At 51.5% G+C, this 17600-nt stretch overlaps 1 protein-coding gene across 4 annotated transcripts in view; it reads left to right on the top strand.

Annotated features, from left to right (window-relative positions):
- The window catches only part of meis2a (Meis homeobox 2a), a gene marked incomplete at its 5' end in the record, with an annotated part of 88656 nt that overhangs the window by 11714 nt on the left and 59342 nt on the right, over positions 1-17600 (top strand). For all 4 annotated transcript variants that reach the window (XM_080012392.1, XM_080012391.1, XM_080012389.1 and 1 more), the window contains one exon: positions 1010-1124. In XM_080012392.1, coding sequence (XP_079868518.1) covers positions 1010-1124 — 115 coding nt within the window. The remainder of the gene's footprint in view (positions 1-1009; positions 1125-17600) is intronic.

Below are 17600 nucleotides of genomic sequence, written 5' to 3'. Positions count from 1 at the left end.
GCACTGGGAATGACCAGGAAATAGTGAGAGAGGGCGAGGGGGAGAGAGAGAGAGAGAGAGAGAGGGGTGGAACAGAGTGAGCAGAGACGAAAAGGGAAGTCCGCTCGGCTCAAAAGCTATGAACTTTTATTGACATTTGCTAGAGGTTAGGTATTGTAGATTTGGGTGCTTTACACCTATCACTCCATTAGTGTGTGTGTGTTTTTTTTTTTTGTTTTTTTTTAAGTCGTTGCATGTGTGTGCGTGTGTGTGTGCGTCAACGTGCATGGCTTTTGGGCAGATTAGCGAGGAGAATCAGTGTCATATCTTATTTTCACTCCTGACAGTGGTAATGATTAATGGCGGTTGTGGTGTGTTTGGACTCCTTAACTTCTATATTTCTCACTTGACGTGGAAGTCTCAATCGGTTACGGTATAAACTAACCCGACCGGTCTCCACCATCTGTGTTTAGACAACTCCGCGTTGGAGTGCCCTGCCGGCAACGCTCGCAATCAGCCGCCGCGTTAGTCAGTGCCACGTTGCTCGCTCTTATGTATTAATGGAACCGTTTGATTACAGCGTTTGGACTCCTCGCCAGCTACATTAGTCTCTTTATTTTGATTTTTATTTAATTTTTTTCGCAACTTTGATTAGGGTGCCACGGCGGCTCGCGTCTGGTTGTGTGTTCGGGGCGGTGGGGTGTCCCCTGGGGTGCATTGACTGGGGGTAGGACCCTACAGATGTCACTCTCACATTACCAGCGTATACTCATGTGGTGTGCCTCTCTCTCTCTCTCTCTCCCCTTCTCTCCCCTTCTCTCTCTCTCTCTCTCGCTCTCTCTTGCTCTCTCATCCCCCCTTCCTGCTCTGTGGTCTGGGTTTGTGGTTTGGATTTGGGAATGTGGATGAATGAATGGATGGATGGATGTGTCCTTCTGTCGCTCTCTCTCTCTCTCTCTCTCTCTCTCTCTCTCTCTCTCTCTCTCTCTCTCTCGCTCTCTCTTCTCTCTTCTCTCTTCGGAAACCCCAGAACCCGGCTTCCTGGAGAGACCACGATGACGCCACCTCCACGCACTCGGCCGGCACACCAGGGCCCTCCAGCGGGGGCCACGCATCACAGAGCGGCGACAACAGCAGCGAGCAAGGTGAGCCCGCGCACGCGCACACACACACACACACACATGCAGATTAAACAACGGGCAGGCAGAGAGACACATGCATGCAATTGTGCATACAAGCAGTAAATCACAAACACACACGCACGCACGCACACACACACACACACACACACACACACACACACACACACACACACACACACGCACACACACACGCACAGATCCAACAGGGATAAATTAATCATCATGTCTGGTATTTTAGCGCGTTCCGAGATGAGGAATACGCCAAAAAAGATGGCACATCTCTCTCCTGCTATAAAAAAAAATGCTTGACAACAAATCTTTCCCTTTCACATTGGATTATCCTGTTCCTTGACTGACATCCATGTAAGCAACGTAGTCACACCTAAAAATGAACACACTTATCCACGACTCCACTCCCGCCTGAACGTACACGAGCAACGACCACAACAGCCCTATGTAACACAGCAGCTTATTACAGGCTTTCCAAAAAGCAGCTATTTAGGGGTGGAGTTTAAGAGCCTGCTTAGACAAGCCTCTGATTAATGGGATATTTCTGCCCGTTCTCACTAGCATTTTAAACATATTAACTTTGCTAGCTCCAGTCCACAGCTCCTAATTAAGACTCAGCGAGGATTGTGTTTTTATCTGGCTCTCGGCTTGCCAGACGCGAGTAAGAGGTTGTTTTTTTTTTTTAAACATTTGCACTTGATACAGTTAAAGCGCCGGTCATAGTATGCACAACAGGATTTGGCTCGGATTCAAATCATCAATAGCATTTGGTATTGTCAGTCGCTGACCTGAGCACAAAACACTGATTTAGGAAAAAGACAGGATGGCTCCGTCTGACCCAGCAGAGTTCAGTCCGTGCTTCTTGGCTTCGCCTTCCTCCTCTCCATTTTGTGCTTAATGCATAAATTCTTTCAATCGCGGCAGTCTGTGTGTGTGTGTGTGTGTGTGTGTGTGTGTGTGTGTGTGTGTGTGCGCGCGCGTGTGTGTGTGTGTGTGTGTGAGTGCGTGCGCGCGGGTGTGCTCGCTGTGTCCTGGGCTTTGCATGAAATTTCATCACGCTGCAACACAAACAGTGACGCAAACCATCACACAGACACACACGCGCACACACACACACACACACACACACACACAAAGGGGCTGGATTTCAATCGGGAGTTGCTTGTCATGTCTCAAACGTTTTGCCGATAAATGACCAGATGTGTCGATGGAATTTGTGTTTTTGCGGCGGGGGACGTTTTAATCACCCACCCCGTGTCCGCTCGGTCAGAAGCGAAGCACTGGAAGCGTACGGACCATTACCGACCGCAGGGCGAGGACCGCTGAAGACCTCTGTGGTCGGCCGGTGTCAGGACCGGTTGGATCACTGGAGGCTCTCAGGCTGGGTGGGGGGGGGGGGGGGGGGGGGGGGGCTGGTTACAAGGGGGTGACGTTAGGAGGGGTTAACAAGGTGCAGGAGAGTAGTTACACCAACGTGTAACATTGATACTCGCCGACCTCCGAGGAAGAGCGCATATTTAGCTGGGTTCCGCGCGCGGGGACGCGGGCAGGGCAGGGCCTCGGTTGAACCCGGTTGGAAGGAGCCCAGTTTAAACACGGCTCCACCCCCCATCTTTGCTTTGCTTGTTTGTGCTCCGTGTGCCCATTATGTTTGCCTAGGAAAAGTGTGTGAAACGGGGAGTCACAGCGGTAGTTTGGGTGCACTGTTTGCCGACATGCTAATCGTAATAACAGCTTCCGGATGCTCGACACCGGCGGCTTCGGAAGACAACGAGGCTATAACTTCCTCCGTCATCGCCCTAAAATGGTGGTAGGGCATGGGAGACAAAGGCTAGAAGAGAGAAGAGGACGAGGGAGGAGGGAGGAGGGAGGAGGGAGGAGGGAGGAGGGGGGAGGAGGAGGGGGGTGAGAGAAAGAAATGCACTGCCTATTGATTATCTTACACACATAAGTACAAGTGACCTGTAATCCACAGAGCACTTATCGACTCCTATCCGCACCGTATCCAGTAACAGCGGGTCGATACGGGCCAAAGACAGTTACGGTACAGCACCGAGCGCCGAGCCAAGACAGACCCCGGCCGGGGCTGCACCAAAGCCGGGCTTGACCTACACCAAAGCTCGTCCAAATGTGCACATACGGCACATATATCTAGATACATTGAGATATCGGGATGGAGAGATTAGAGGAGAGGGTGGAGCCGCTCGGTGCATCTCAGAGGTGAAGGATGGAGGTGGAGGGGAAAAAAAAAAAAAAAAGTGGGCCGCGAGAGAAGAGGGAAAGTAGAAAGGGAGAGACAAAGAGAGATGCGCGGCGGTAGAGAGGGCAGCTGATTTAATGGTCTAATGAGGCCGTCCTCCAGCCAGTTGTTTTGTGTGAGGCGTACTCTGACCTTTCGCTCCGCTCGGGAGCCCCGACGCCTCATTTTTCACATTCTTGCAATTACGTTAACGCTTGAAGCGCTCGCTGACTCCCGACTCGGGCCCTTCCAACCCCGACAGAGCCCACCCTTCCCCGACCCCCCCCTCGCTCTCTCGCCCTCTCTCTCTCTCTCTCTCTCTCTCTCTCTCCTCCACCCCGGTCCACTCCACGCATGAACTGGCCTCGTATCTCAATGAATTTCCACATAAAACCTGCGGTCCACACTCTCGGGCCCGTGGAGAAAAAAGTGAAATGTGTGCTTCACTTCGGTAATGGGGTCTTTAACAGCTTGGCCCCTGTTAAAAGGGGTGACTGTGTGGATCAGTCCAGGCAGACAGGATAGATGGGAGAGAGGGCGAGAGCCAGAAACACCGAGAGGGAGGGGAACGAAAATAGAGAGATGACAACATTTCAACTGGCTTTTTTAAGTGGTCAGCGTGTTTGTGCGCAATTTTAGGGCCCCCAAAAAAATACGGTTTCGATCAGGGCTGTCTTTGCGACTTCAGTCCGAAACCAAAGCCTCAAAATGAATCTTTCGGTGGAGATCAACCCGCTCTCGGTTTCATGAGTGACGCCCGTTTACACAGCACTGGTCCGCCGGTGGATAATCTACAATAAAATTCAATACCGCATAGATCCCATACTTTTCCCATGAAAAGTATGCCGGGTCTGGAGGTGGTCGCTCGAGCCAAATTCGGATATACTGTATAATCTCCAGTTTGTATCAGTGCATCGGGCGCCGCTCTGAAACCGTGCCAGAAAACCATTTAACCAGTGTGAAAATATGTGTTGCCCCTCATGTGGAATAATTTATTGTCGACCGGCAAAGTAAGGTGGAGCTCGCTGATAGCCCTTCAGTAGTGATTGCCAGTTTAGGTCCGGGCTCAGGGAGAGGGTTTCGGTAGCGTTCCTTCTTAACAGCCCGCTTATTCTATTTCTTAGAATCTCTCTCCGGGAAAAAAAAAAAAAAAGAAAAATAAAAAAAGAGAGAGAATATGAATGATCACCTTCGGGGCAAATTCTGCACTTTCCCTTATGCACAGTGGGAGAGCGGCTGCCAGAGCTGGATAAACACAATGCAGCGGTGAAGGGCAGACGGTTCAAAGGCAAAAAATGTTTGTAGAACTCAACCAACACGCTCAGAAAACTTTGTCTCCTCCGCCTGCAAATAATTTGGAGTAATCGCATTTTGAATCCCTTCCAGTTGCTTATCTGGAGGAATCGGTACCGGTGGAGTTGGGGTTGATGAACGCGCTTGATTGTGGGTGCAGGTGTCCAGATTCAACCTAAACACCGATTACTGTGCACTGCAGTCCCACCAAAACTCAAACCACACTTGTGCAGCGCGTGCGTGTGTGTGTGTGCGTGCATGTGCGCGTGTGTGTGTGTGTGTGTGTGTGTGTGTGTGTGTGTGGGTGCTTTGACTTGGGTCCGCTCCTGTAATTGTTATCTTTGCATGAAAACCAAATCCACCTTGACATTTGGAGTGTGGAGCAAAAAGGGCTTTTTCGGTGTGATTTCCCCCCGTTTGTAGTCGGGGAAAAGGGCTCTCCACACAGCGCCGAGGAGAAAGCATTTAGTACATTTTCTCAGCAATTGAACAATCCCCACGCTCTGCGGATAGACAGACTCCCTAGAGAGAGAGAGAGAGAGAGAGAGAGAGAGAGGCGGAGATGGAGGGAAAGTGGCGAACAGAAGGAGAGACAGAGTGTTCAGCTCGCAGTGAGAGCGCTGTGTTTGATGGTGGCGTGGTGCGGTCCTGGGGTGTGTGTGTGTGTGTGTGTGTGAGAGCTCCCCTACTCTTGGCCGGGGGCCCTCTCTATCTCTCTCTCTCTCTCTCTCTCTCTCTCTCTCTCTCTCTCTCTCTCTCTCTCTCTCTCTCTCTCTCTCTCTCTCTCTCTCTGTGGTGGAGCTCAGCAGAAGGGGGGGGGGGGGATCATTCCTGGTTGGGACATGACCAGAAAGCACCAACGCAAACAAGGCCTGTTGAATGATTCGGAATGATTTCAAGACCCAAGATTTTTTTGTTTATGTGTAGCTTGAAGGCGCCCCCCCCCCAAAAAAAAATAAATAAAAAATAAAACAAGACAAAAAAAGAAAACAAAAGCAGCTAACGACCATAAAACCCAAAGCCAGGGTGCATTTAAAAAACACATTTAAGTGCAGCATGCTGCATCGCACTGATCAGCAAGGTGTGCCTGTATATTTATATACGTGAGTGTGTGTGTGTGTGTGTGTGTGTGTGTGTGTGTGTGTGTGTGTGTGTGTGTGTGTGAATGCTTCTGCGTGCGTGTGTGTGCGTGCGTGTTTGTAGCCGCTTGTCTCCGAGTGCCTGTTAGAGTTTAATTTAGTGTAGTAATTAAAGCTGAACACTGGCCCATAAACAACAGATAAACAATAAAGGGGGCGCTGGCCCTGCTGTTTCATGGCCTGCACTCCCAGCTGCTGGAGCACTGATAATCTTTACACACTGCCCCCACATCCAGCAACAAGGGTGTGTGTGTGTGTGTGTGTGTGTGTGGGTGTGTTTGTGTGTGTGTTCTACAGTATGTGCTTGTGTGTATTTCCGACGGGAGATGGGGGGGGGGGGCTCGGTCTGAACAAAGGAAAATAAACCTAGGGATACACAAGGGATACATCTCGAGAGGGAGAGAGAGAGAGAGAGAGAGAGAGAGAGAGAACCCGAGCGAGGCCAGAAAAAAAACGTTATAAACGGCAACCCGTGATCACATTCATAACATCTACAAATCGCCGTTTTGCCTTTTCATCCTCAACCTGTAGCTCGTTACGGGATGCAACGCCCGCCCCCGCAGCCCGCGCCCCCCTGCCAGTCACGTTTCAATGTTCTCCGCTGCACGTAAACAGATCGCGCCGCTAATTAGGAAAACAATGCCGGGGCTGCTCCCCGACGGGGCCGGCGTGAGCGCTCCTCTCCCTGTCCCTGCGCGTCCGGCGTCTTCCCCGGGCTGGGCCGGGTCTGTTGGGAAGGGGAAGGGGAAGGGCCGCCGCTGAAAGCCGAGAAGAAGGGAGTTGGTGGGGAGGGCGGTGGTGGGGGTGGGGTTTGGGGGGCGGGGGGGGCTTGAGGGTGGGCGGGTGGGGTGGGGTGGGGGGCACACGGTACAGAGGGGATACTTTCATGATCCCATTAGCATAAGAGAGCCTAAATTATTCATGCCGAGTGCTCGATCTATGGGGAAAAGTATAGTTAATGCACACAGTTTTAAAATGGATCTCTCCCTCGCTCCCTCGCTCCGGCCGGGTGTGTGCACCGAGACCTGAGTCCTGCTGGATTCAGCATTCGCCGGCATTTACGGGAACGGGAGTGTCGCACCACCTCCTCGTGTGTGTGTGTGTGTGTGTGTGTCTGTGTGTGTGTGTGTGTGTGTGCATGCTCGCAGAATGCTGCCACACTCCCACTAGTTTTAATGCTCTCTGCCCTCAAACTCATCTGCCTCCCTCTCTCATCTCATCATCCATCCATCCATCCATCCATCCATCCATCAATCAATTAATCTATCTATCCATCCATCTTCATCCATTCCTCACTCTCACCCTCTCCTTGGCTTTCATCCAAAAGGTTCCAGACCTCTTTCCGCTCTACACACCTCCACCTCCACTTCCACGTTCACCCCGCTCTCTCTCTCTCTCTCTCTCTCTCTCTCTCTCTCTCTACCAACTGAACCTGGTTAACATTCCAAGAAACGGTAGATTGGGGGGGGGGGGGGGGGCGCAGCAGAAAGCAGAAAAGGAGATGGAAGAAAGAGCAGAAGAGCCTCTCTCTAGTAACATCCACCATCGACAACGGCTCCACCATGTCTCCATCCCGCTCCGTCTCTTCATCCACTTCGCACCTCAAGCTCTTTCCCCAGTTCTCTCCCAGATCTCTCCTCTCATCCTCCCTCTCATCCTCCAGAGCCACACAGGCTGCTTCCCCCCCCCTCTCTCTGTGGCCAGGGCCAGATCCCTCTGGTCCATAATCACCAGCAGCCCCCTCGGCCCGTACTTAGCCCGGCCTGGCCTGGCTCGGCTTGACCCGGCCCAGCTCGGCCCGGACCCGCTCGGCCCTGCAACCGGAGCCGGGTCCTGCGCGGCTAGGAAGGGCGCATTAACTGGGTCAGCCTGATGTGCAAATTAATGTTTGCAGAACATGGGGAAAAAATTACCCAGATTATTCTGACAGCAGCTAAGGAGAATGTCTGTTATGCACCATTAGAGGGAAAGTTTTTCGGGGGAGAAGCGTTTTTTTTTTTTTTTTTTTTTTCCCTCCTTCCCGTCTTTCCTCCCCCGTTTTCTTCCTTCTCCGGGTAGGAGATGAAGTCCAGCTCCTCTGGAAGTGAGCTGAGCATAATTAAAAATCACAGAGGAAACGTGTGTGTGTGTGTCTGTGTGTGTGTCTGTGTGTGCGTGTGTGTGTGTGTGCGTGTGTGTGTGCCTGTGTGTGTGTGTGTGTGTGTGTGTGTGTGTGTGTGTGTGTCGGTGCAGTGAACAGGAAGCTAATCATGATTAACCTGCGTTGGGAATATCGAGGGGTCTTTCTCCCGGGTCAGAAACAAAGGGAGTCGAGGCGTGCTCCCGTATCAGTTCTTGTACCGTGTCGGGTTGTAAGTCCCTTGTTCCATCGCTGATTACTCCAGTGTGTGGGACGCACGGATCTGATGTAATACGGCTGAAAGGGATTTGAGAGCGCGCCCCGAAGGGCATTGCCGTGTCCATTAATGCTGCCGCTGGTGTATCTTTACAAGGATGACAGTGCCCGGGTCCTTTAAAGGGATGGTGTGTGTGTGTGTGTGTGTGTGTGTGTGTGTGTGTGTGTGTGTGTGTGTGTGTGTGTGTGTGTGTGTGTGTGTGTGTGTGTGTGTGTGTGTGTGTGTGTGTGTGTGTGTGTGTGTGTGTTTTTCTTCTTTTGGTCTTGTTTTAGCAAGCTAGCCCCAAGGGGGTCAGCCAAGAAGTCACCCTTAAGAGGTGATAATCCAATTGCTCCAGTCTTCACCAGATTTGTTTTCCTCTGTCTGACCCTGTGTTTCTGAGTGTGTGTTTTGTGCGTGTATGCGCGCGTGTGTGTGTGTGTGTGGGGGGGGGTATCTGCACATTTGCATGTTTGTGTGCGGTTGTTTCTGCACGTGTCCATGCGGAATTACACTCCTGCCTCGCAGATCAGCGAAATGAACCTAAAGACGAGAGCGCGGAGACGAGAGAGCGAGAGAGAGCGAGAGAGCGAGAGCGAGAGAGCGAGAGCGAGAGAGAGAGAGAGAGAGAGAGGCTTCTCTCTCGGTGTCCAAATCCAGCTCCCCATTCTGGATCACAGGGAGGTTAGGGAGGCCAAACCCTGTCAAAGGCACACCTGCAGGGAAACTCCAAAACCCCCTGACTGCCAGCTTAGCCGGGCCCGTTTAAGGTGTGCTCATTTGGGGTTTAACCCTGACTCCAAAGGTCCCTTCCCTCTCTCCCCTTTGTGTTTGACCAATGGGCCTTACTCTTTTTTACTTTCCTCCCTTTCTTCTGTCTCCCTCGGCTCTTTAATCCCTCACCCCCTCGCCCCCCACCCTCCCCCTCCTCCTCCTAATGTCCAAACCCTACATCACAACAATGGTCCCTCCCAAAAGACGGCACTCAGCGGAGTGGAGTAGCTTACCAAGGCCGGCTACGGCTTGTTTCGCTCGCTGTGTGGTTTTTGCTCTTGTGTAAAGCGCCGGGGTTTACACACCAAAGCGTGTTTGGAGCTGAACGGAGCCGCTATACCCTACAGGTAGTGCTTTAACCATGGGTAGTGCTTTAACCATGCTGCCTGCATCCAAGAGAGTGTGGGAGGATGAGAAAGGACGAGCGGCACAATCCGAGTTCCCGCTCCCCGCCGCTAATTTTCATGCACACATCTTTCGCGTTTTTATGCAAAACCTTTTGAGGGCATTATGCACGATAAGCTCATTTTCTAGTCTGATTTCCACTCCAGTACATGCTTTAATGACTCTTAAAGCTGAGGGCTCCGTCATTTATCTATTTATTTAGTTTTTATATAATGGCGTTTCCCTGTTTCGCAGCTTCCGCACAGCCTGTGGAAGAGTGCTTTTTTTTTTTTCTCTCCACACCTGATCACTTTTGTTCACTCATTTTTATGGGTAATTCGTGGGGGCACGAGGAGGTGAGCGATTTGACAGGGGTTCACGCCACGAGCTCTAATCTTTATTGGAAGCAGGCGTTTAATAATTTTTTGAGCAGCCCAGAGGAGGTATTAGCCAATGTTAGTCAGCAAGGATAATTTTTTATTTACATGCCCCGAGCGGCGAGCACTCTTGAAGAAACACTGGGGCTAAATGCGCAACAAAACAAATCAAACATGCCAAACGAGACATTCCATCCTGGCTGGCTGCAGGGGCTGCGCTGTGGAAAACCTTCATTATGCATTAACCATAATGCATTTAGAAGGTTATCAATTTCCAGAATACAGAACGGATGTTCTGGAGGGGGCTAGAAGCGCCATATCAAACAAGGGGAAGGGTAAAAGGAAAGACAGAGGGTGAGATGAAAAGGAGCAAAGATAACCAACGTAGCTTAGCGCCCGGATTAAAAAAAAACAACACAAAAATGGTTTTACACCATTTTTTCGTGTTCGGAGGCGACGCATGTTAAATGCCGCCGTCGTCTCCCTTTGAGCGCTTTCACGCTCCCGGTACCCCGGGGGAAAAGCGCAGCCCCGGTCCCCGCTTTAGCGACGGCCATTGTGCGGACGCCGCGGCGGAATTCTCGGCCCAGGCGTCGTGGTGGTTGAGGCTGCGCGGAGACGTTTCAGCTCAAATATTGTCTTTCTGTTCATTTGGGGTGGCTCTTTGTTTGTATTTCACCCTGGTTACTCAAGGGTTCCTGGTCTCTGTTTGTCTGTGTGTGTGTGTGTGTGTGTGTGTGTGTGTGTGTGTGTGTGTGTGTGTGTGTGTGTGTGTGTGTGTGTGTGTATTTCAGGACAGTTACTACATGTTTTAATTTTTCTCTCCTGGCAACGTATGCAGGGAGAGGGCGAGAGAAAGAGAGAGAGAGAGAGAGAGAGAGAGAAAGAGAGAGAGAGTGAGAGAGAGAGAGAGAGAGAGAGGGCGGGAGAGAGGGCGAGAGAAAGAGAGAGAGAGAGGGAAAGAGAGAGAGAGAGAGAGGGAAAAAAAGTCTCTCAAAAGCATCTTTCCCTCCGCCATTAGGCAAGAATGACTAAGGCCCCTTTAGAACAATTGAAGGAAACTAAGGAAGAGGGGAGTGTTTGAAAGAATGAAGGCACCAAGAAAACCTCGCTATCTTGCGATAACTGCTAGGTTCTTTCGTTATCTCAACACAAAAAGACACCCCGCCTCGGGGAAAAAAAAAAAAAAAAAAGAAAGAAAAATGGCGCTCGCTCCATAGCCTCATTCGAAAAAAGGCGAGACAAAGAAACAAAGGTGGAAAAAAAAAAAGGAGTGAATAAAACAAAACATTTAAACATTTTCCTAAGTGAGAGGGGGAAACCACATTGTTTTGAACAAACGCCGGCTCCCTGGGACACGGCCCTTGGACAACTGAGTGTCTGCAGGAGACATCTGTGAAGCCCGACCCCCTGACCCCGGAAAGAATGCTCTTAAAGTGGGGAGGGGGGGGACCACGGCGCCAGGGCCTGAAAATACTACAGAGAGACGGCGAAGAAAGAGAATATTAAAAAAAAAAAACGGCGAAAGAGCGAGGGAAGGAGAAAACGGAGGTGTGGGAGAGGCGTTGCAGGCGTTTTTTTGAAGTGCAGCAGGACGCAGAAGCACCGGGGCCCTGGATCCTGCCTCACGGGCCCCTCTCTCGCTCCTCCGCCAAACCCCCCGCGAGATCGCTTTCTTATCCTTTTACAAGTCGAAAGGGAAGCCTGGTCGGAAGAAAAAAATGGAAGGTTACACAAGCCGGAACCCGGGCGAGGCGAGAGAGAGAGAGAGAGGGAGAGAGAGAGAGAGAGAGAGAGAGATGAGAGAGAGAGAGAGAGCGCGGAGAAGATCCCCGCTGCAAGAGCCCTGCCACTATTCAAAGCACCTGCCATTGTGTGGGCGTTCATCCAGGCCCATTGTTGTGCAGAAATTAGTCGTGCTCCCCTTTGGCTCCGGAGGCATGCGGCGGAGCCCCGCAACGCTCGGGATCCAGATACGCGGGTCGGATTGGGTGCGTGGCCCCGGCTACCGTCACCGCGGGCCGGGGGCCCCTTTGCCCCGCCCTCCCTCCGACACAGCGATACGGTATCTCTCCTTCTTTCCTTTCTTCTTTCTTTTTTTTTTTTTTTACACTCCTTAAACAAAACTCTGCTGGGTCAAGATTCCCTCCTCTGTTCAGACCCCCACCCACCCCCTCCTCTGTTTTTACTCCCGCTCCGGTGGTGTTGTACGCTCATTGTCTCCGCGGAGCACCCTCATTATACCCATGGTTAGATTTTTAAGGGCTTCTCCCTTTGATTCGGGGTCCCACGGGGGAAGCGGGTGGTGGGTTGGTCGGAGCTGTGGGGCTTGGTCCCGCTCTCGGGCTCCCCGGCTCGCGTCTTGGGGTAGCGGGCTCGGGGGGAGTGTTCCGCCGGGTAGCGCGCCGCGGCTGCAGCATGTGGAGGCATAGAGGGGCGGTGGTGGTGGTGGTGGTGGGGGGGTGCGGGGGGTGGATGTGAGGGGAAAATTGAAAAGTCAATAACGAAGGCCGCTCACAAAAAGAAAGAAAAAAAAAAAAAAGGGAAAAAGCGGAGGCTGAAACAAAAGAGCTTCAAAAGCGACAGAGAGCTTCAAAAAGCGGAGTGGCAGAGAGCACTGCTAATTAAAGGCATCAGAGGAAGAGCTCTTTTTCTTTCCTCGCGATCTTTAACGCTGCACATTAACTTGCAAGGGAGCACAAGAGCTCACATGAAACACAAAAAAAAAAAACACAGTGAGTCAGCTCCATTGCGCCACTCATTGAACATTGAAGTAGGTTAATTATTTCACCCCTGCTTTGGTATTTTGGTCGGCGGCCATCCGTTTAAAAATAAACCCCGGTTACAAATGAACGACGCTATTTCTGGGAAGACAAAAGAAACAACCTAAAAAATCGTTTGTTTTTTCCCGATGCTGACCGACCGACCCCACCCACCCCCCACCCCCGATCGGAGCATGATCTCAGCTCACCTGTATCACCCGGCTAATCGAAAGGAGAGGTTCAGGGGAAATGTGATGGAGCGGCTATTTCGGGGGAGGTCAGCGCTGCGGAGTGGCAGTAATTTGAACCCGGAGCCTCTCAATTTGTATTTTTCACAGCGGTAATAGGGTTCTCAGTCAGCGTTCTCGCCGTCGTAATTTGCCTGCCAACAGCTGTCAAGTCCCTAAAATCAAAATTAGTGGCGTGGAATTGGGTCCTAATGGAATGACCCGCCGGATTTACCTTTAAGGAGGCGGCGATACAGTCGATACAGTCGGAACATTGGGAGCCTTTCCGGTACCCTATTAGCGCGAGGAAATAGTCTCCCGTGAATGCATTAAACGTTGCCTTACGCCTGCTATTCCCCCTCTTCTCTATTCACTAATTAAATCACTTTTTAATTAAGTCCCGGTCCAAAGATTGGGACCGAAGATTTAATTCGGCTCCGCGCGGCCCCATTTCCATGCATAAAGATACGCTCGAGTTTGGCGAGGGGGAAAGCTCGGAGCTGGGTAAGCCGGAGAATTTCGGACTCTTTCGGAGCCCCCCCCCTCACCGCCCGCCCCGCCCCTCTTCCGCCTCCACCGCCTCCGCTTCCCATCGGATCGCGCCGAATGTGTGCCAAGGCCCGGCGGAGGACGCCGGGGCGGCGCGGGGTTATTGATTTGCGGAGCCGAGGCGGTAGCGGAGGGGGTCTCGACGAGGCACGAGCGGCTCCCTCTCGCGCGCAGCCGTACCTCCTTTTTCCTACTAGTTAGCTCCCCGGTGAGACGCGCCCAACCAGGGCCTCAACCGTGTTGATCGGAGCCTCACCCGCAGTTGTATGGAGAGAGAAAAAAATAAAATAAATGAATGAAATCGTTATTTGCCCTGCGCCGTAATTACCTGTTGGGGAGGGAATCAGAAATCAACAATCATATATCCGTGTCAATATGGCACATTTAAATTGGACGGTATCGATCTCCGCCGGGCGGAGAGAGGGATGGATCTGCATTTACGTAGGCGCAATGACATAAACATGTCTGATATGATGGAGCGGAGCCAATCAGCGGGGAGGCAGACGGGGCAACGCTCTGCTAAGCTACCTCCTCACTTCTCACAGGGCTGACTAATTTATGAGGCTAAACTGTGCGGAGAGAGGGCAGGGAGGGAGGGAGGGAGGGAGGGAGACAGAGAGAGAGAGAGAGAGAGAGAGAGAGAGAGAGAGAGAGAGAGAGAGAGAGAAAAACATAGAGGGAGAGAGTGAGAGATATAGAGGGGAGAGAGAGAGAGAGAGACAGGGAGGGAGGGGAGAGAGAGAGAGAGAGAGAGAGGGAGGGAGAGAGAGTCAGGTGGAAGTTTTCATTGACTCTCCGGAGCAGGCCAATCCGAGGCCCACGGGGGAGATCCCTCTCGGTTTGAACTTTATCAGGGGCTACGCTTAATCAATACGTTATCGGAAAAAGAATTAATTACTAAAGCAGAATAAAACAGCCGCATTTTAAACCGAGGATTCATCAATTCTGTAATCTCTCGGTTACAGCTCAGGTGCCAAGAGGATCACTCCGACTCTGTGTAATTAGGAACTGTGGGAGTTTCCCCCGGCCCCAGCCCCTCTGCCTCCACCTTCCCCCTGCTGACTCTCGCCCCTCCGCTTCTCTCCCCCGTCTCCCAAAACACATTTTCATCTCCTCTGCCTCCATTTCCATCTGGTGAGGAATTCACAATCGCCTTCCTCCTTCGCCGTATGTCACCCCCCCAACACACACACACACACACACACACACACACACACACACACACACACACGCACACACACACACACTCTATCTCTCTTTCTCTCTGGTTCTTACACTTCATCATGCCTACCTATCGCCCCAGACTAGTACACTGTACCCTCCTCTAGCCTCATAGCACCTCCCCGCCCGCCCCCTCCCGCCCCCGTCAAATTCCTGTCTTTGCAGGGATGGGACGGAGGGGTATTAAAGGGGAAATCTCCCGTGTGAAAGCCGACGGGGAAGGGGACATTCCCGCTGCTCGAGCCATACAGTCGGACATTCCTCCACCCATGCGGCGTCGCCGCTGTTATTGAGAAACGCAGGCGACGGGGGGTGGGCGGAGTGCGGGCCGATGATGTGGAATAGAAAAGGAAAAAAAAAAACAACAACAATAATAACCGCCCAGAGAAGTACATTCGGGTGGGAATCGATGAGGGCGGAGCTGGAATTGAGGCACAGCTAGGCAGAATGGGGGGCGGGGGAGGCCAGAGTTTGCCCCACCGTCGGTCCCTCCATCACCGGCACCAGCGTCGTCTGCCCCTCGTAGCCTCCCCCGACCCCAGGCTCGGGGCCTGTAAACTGGGCGCCCTTGACTGCCCATAATGGGGGATTTCAAGGCAGGTTGAGAAGGGGTTATGGGTGATGAATTGGGTTTTTAGCGAGCTCATTAGGAAGCCAAACAGAGTTTAGACTGGCGGAGCAGGGCAACAGTGCAGTAATCAGTTCTGCTCGCTTTGTTCCCTGCCTCCAGGACATTTGTGTGAAAGAAAAAAAAAAAAAAACAGGGAGGAGAGGAGAGGAGAGGAAAAAAAAAAAAAAATCTTCATGGCAGTTTGCTGATGAGAGGGCTGCGGAGCAGAGACTACAATCTGATGGTTGACTTGTTGATTTATAAACCTTTTAATCCATTTACTCTCCCATCCCAGCCTCCCATCGCGTCTAAAAGCCAGTGTTTGATGCCAGCGTCCATCGGATGTGGCGATACAGGCACGCCTGTAATAACTCCAAGGTATCCTACCCTCTCCACGACAAGCTGGATGGGTTTGCGTTTGTTTGGCTCTGGGGTGTAATTGAGGGTAGAGAATCGCCGCCGATGTTGTTTCCATGGCTTGCCCCGAACCCTGTTCCGAATCACGAAACCACACTTCGTTTGGAGCCGGGAAGCCGGTGCGCTGCCGCGGCTGAACCACTTTTCCCGCTTTTTTTGCTCCGTAGCTCTCTCTCGCCTGTCGCTAGGAGTCGGGTGAGGGTTTGCGGGGGTCCATTTGATGCCCCCTCGTCCACTCTATGTCCATGTTGAGATTTTCCCCTTTTTACATTTCTTGCCACTTGATCCTTTATTATTATTTATTTTTTATTTTTGGTTTGGCTGTCCATATCAGAGCAACCCCTGTTTTTGTGGAGTAAAAAACAGCACATTCCAATACTCACAAAGGGTGGAAGGTACACTGTACCCTGCTCCGAGGGAAGTCCCTGTCTTTTTTTGTTTTTCTCAGGGGACAAAGTGCGATGGCAGGCCGCGTGGGCTTGAAGGATTGTACCAACAGCATAGGGAACAGCACTACGGTACCATATTTGAGTCAGGGAAGAAGACGTTGGTTGAAGAGAGAGAGAGAGGGCGGTTTGGAGGCTGCGTGGGCACGCTGCCGAATCTGTTTCTTATGAAATGAGGGATGAACCCGGAAAAAAAAAACAACCTTTTGGGGCCAATTAGACCCCATTTGATTTGGAGTGTGAGGGGAAGAGGAGTGTTGGTTTATTCTGCAGCCATGGAGTGCAAGGGGGAGCAGGGTGGAGTTGTCAGGGAGTGTGAAATGTCTGGTGGAGACCCAAAACCCTTCATTAGCCACTGATCCCTGTCTGCCGAGCGAGGGGCAGTCATGGGCATCACAGCTCCCTTTTAGTTTCCCCCCAAAAAGAGCAGGGGGTGGGTAGCTTCCCCCATCCCCAGCAATTTAGCCCTTTGCCATTCATGCAAATTGGGTCCTGACATCTGCAACAGCCTGCCTCCTTTCTTTTATACGTCTTTATTCCATCTCTTTTCTTTGGACCCGCCTTCCTTAATAATGATCAATTTACATGGCAGAGCCCCACTTCAGCTGGCTCGCATCGTTCTAAATCTACCCCACATTTGGGGAAAAGGAAAAATAATAAAAAAACAACTTTAACCCGTGTCCAAATGAAGATATTAGTCAGAGAAGCGTAGTTGCGCAATGTCCCTTTCCTCACCACATACGGAAGTTTCCGCGAGATACGCATAGTTCCCGAGATTTGTGTTTGAGTGACTTGCTAAATCATCAGTATAAAGTTATTCACACACTAATGAGAAGCCGAGGTTGGGGAGGACCCGGAGAGGGCTTTGAAAAAAAATAATCAAGATGGTGGAGGGCAGGGGCTCTCGTTGTGGGGGCCCTCGAAGGGCCTATTTATGATGTAATGAGATAATTGTTGCTACAGGTAGCGGATTAATTACACCAATAATTACTTCGGTCCAAAGCCTTTGATAATGTTCATCCGGGATGCCTCGGCTGAATACGGGTTATTGGAAGATGATAATCTCGGAGGTCTGAAGGGAGTCCAGGAGGTTCTAAGGCAGGGATACCGGACAAAAGGCAGAGACAAGGCGATTTAGCCCTCAGATTAATGTGGCCGGGATCTCTATTTGACTACAGAGAAAAGCTCAGAGGGGAGAGTGGTTTTAAGAATAGTAGCCCTTTTTTTTTTTTTTTCTGTACGGCACGGAAAACAGTGGGCCATAGAGAGGAGAGAGGCCTTGTATCGGCCGTGGGGAGACGATAGTTATCTCCAGCATTCCTGAGATGACAGGGAGATATCTGCCTGATGGCAGGGTTAGAGGGCCGAAGAGTGAGCGATGGAGGCGGAGAAAGGAGGGAGGCCAGGAGGTAGAGGGTGTTGCTGAGCACCACCCCCCCCTTAACCAACCACCCACCCACCCACACACACACACACACACACACACACACACACACACACACACACACACACACACACACACACACACACACACACACACACACAAGCCCCACCCCTCCCTTGCTGCTTGACTGCCTCGCTTCCCCACATGCAGAAAAAAAAGCAATCTAATTAGAAGCTCTTATTCCACTTCATTTAAGGGAACACTTAATGATGT

The sequence above is a fragment of the Zeus faber genome (genome assembly GCF_960531495.2).
Source record: "Zeus faber genome assembly, chromosome: 13".
Lineage (NCBI taxonomy): Eukaryota > Metazoa > Chordata > Actinopteri > Zeiformes > Zeidae > Zeus > Zeus faber.
The sequence above is the reverse complement of the archived record's forward strand: the minus strand, read 5'-3'. Positions and strand labels throughout refer to the sequence as shown.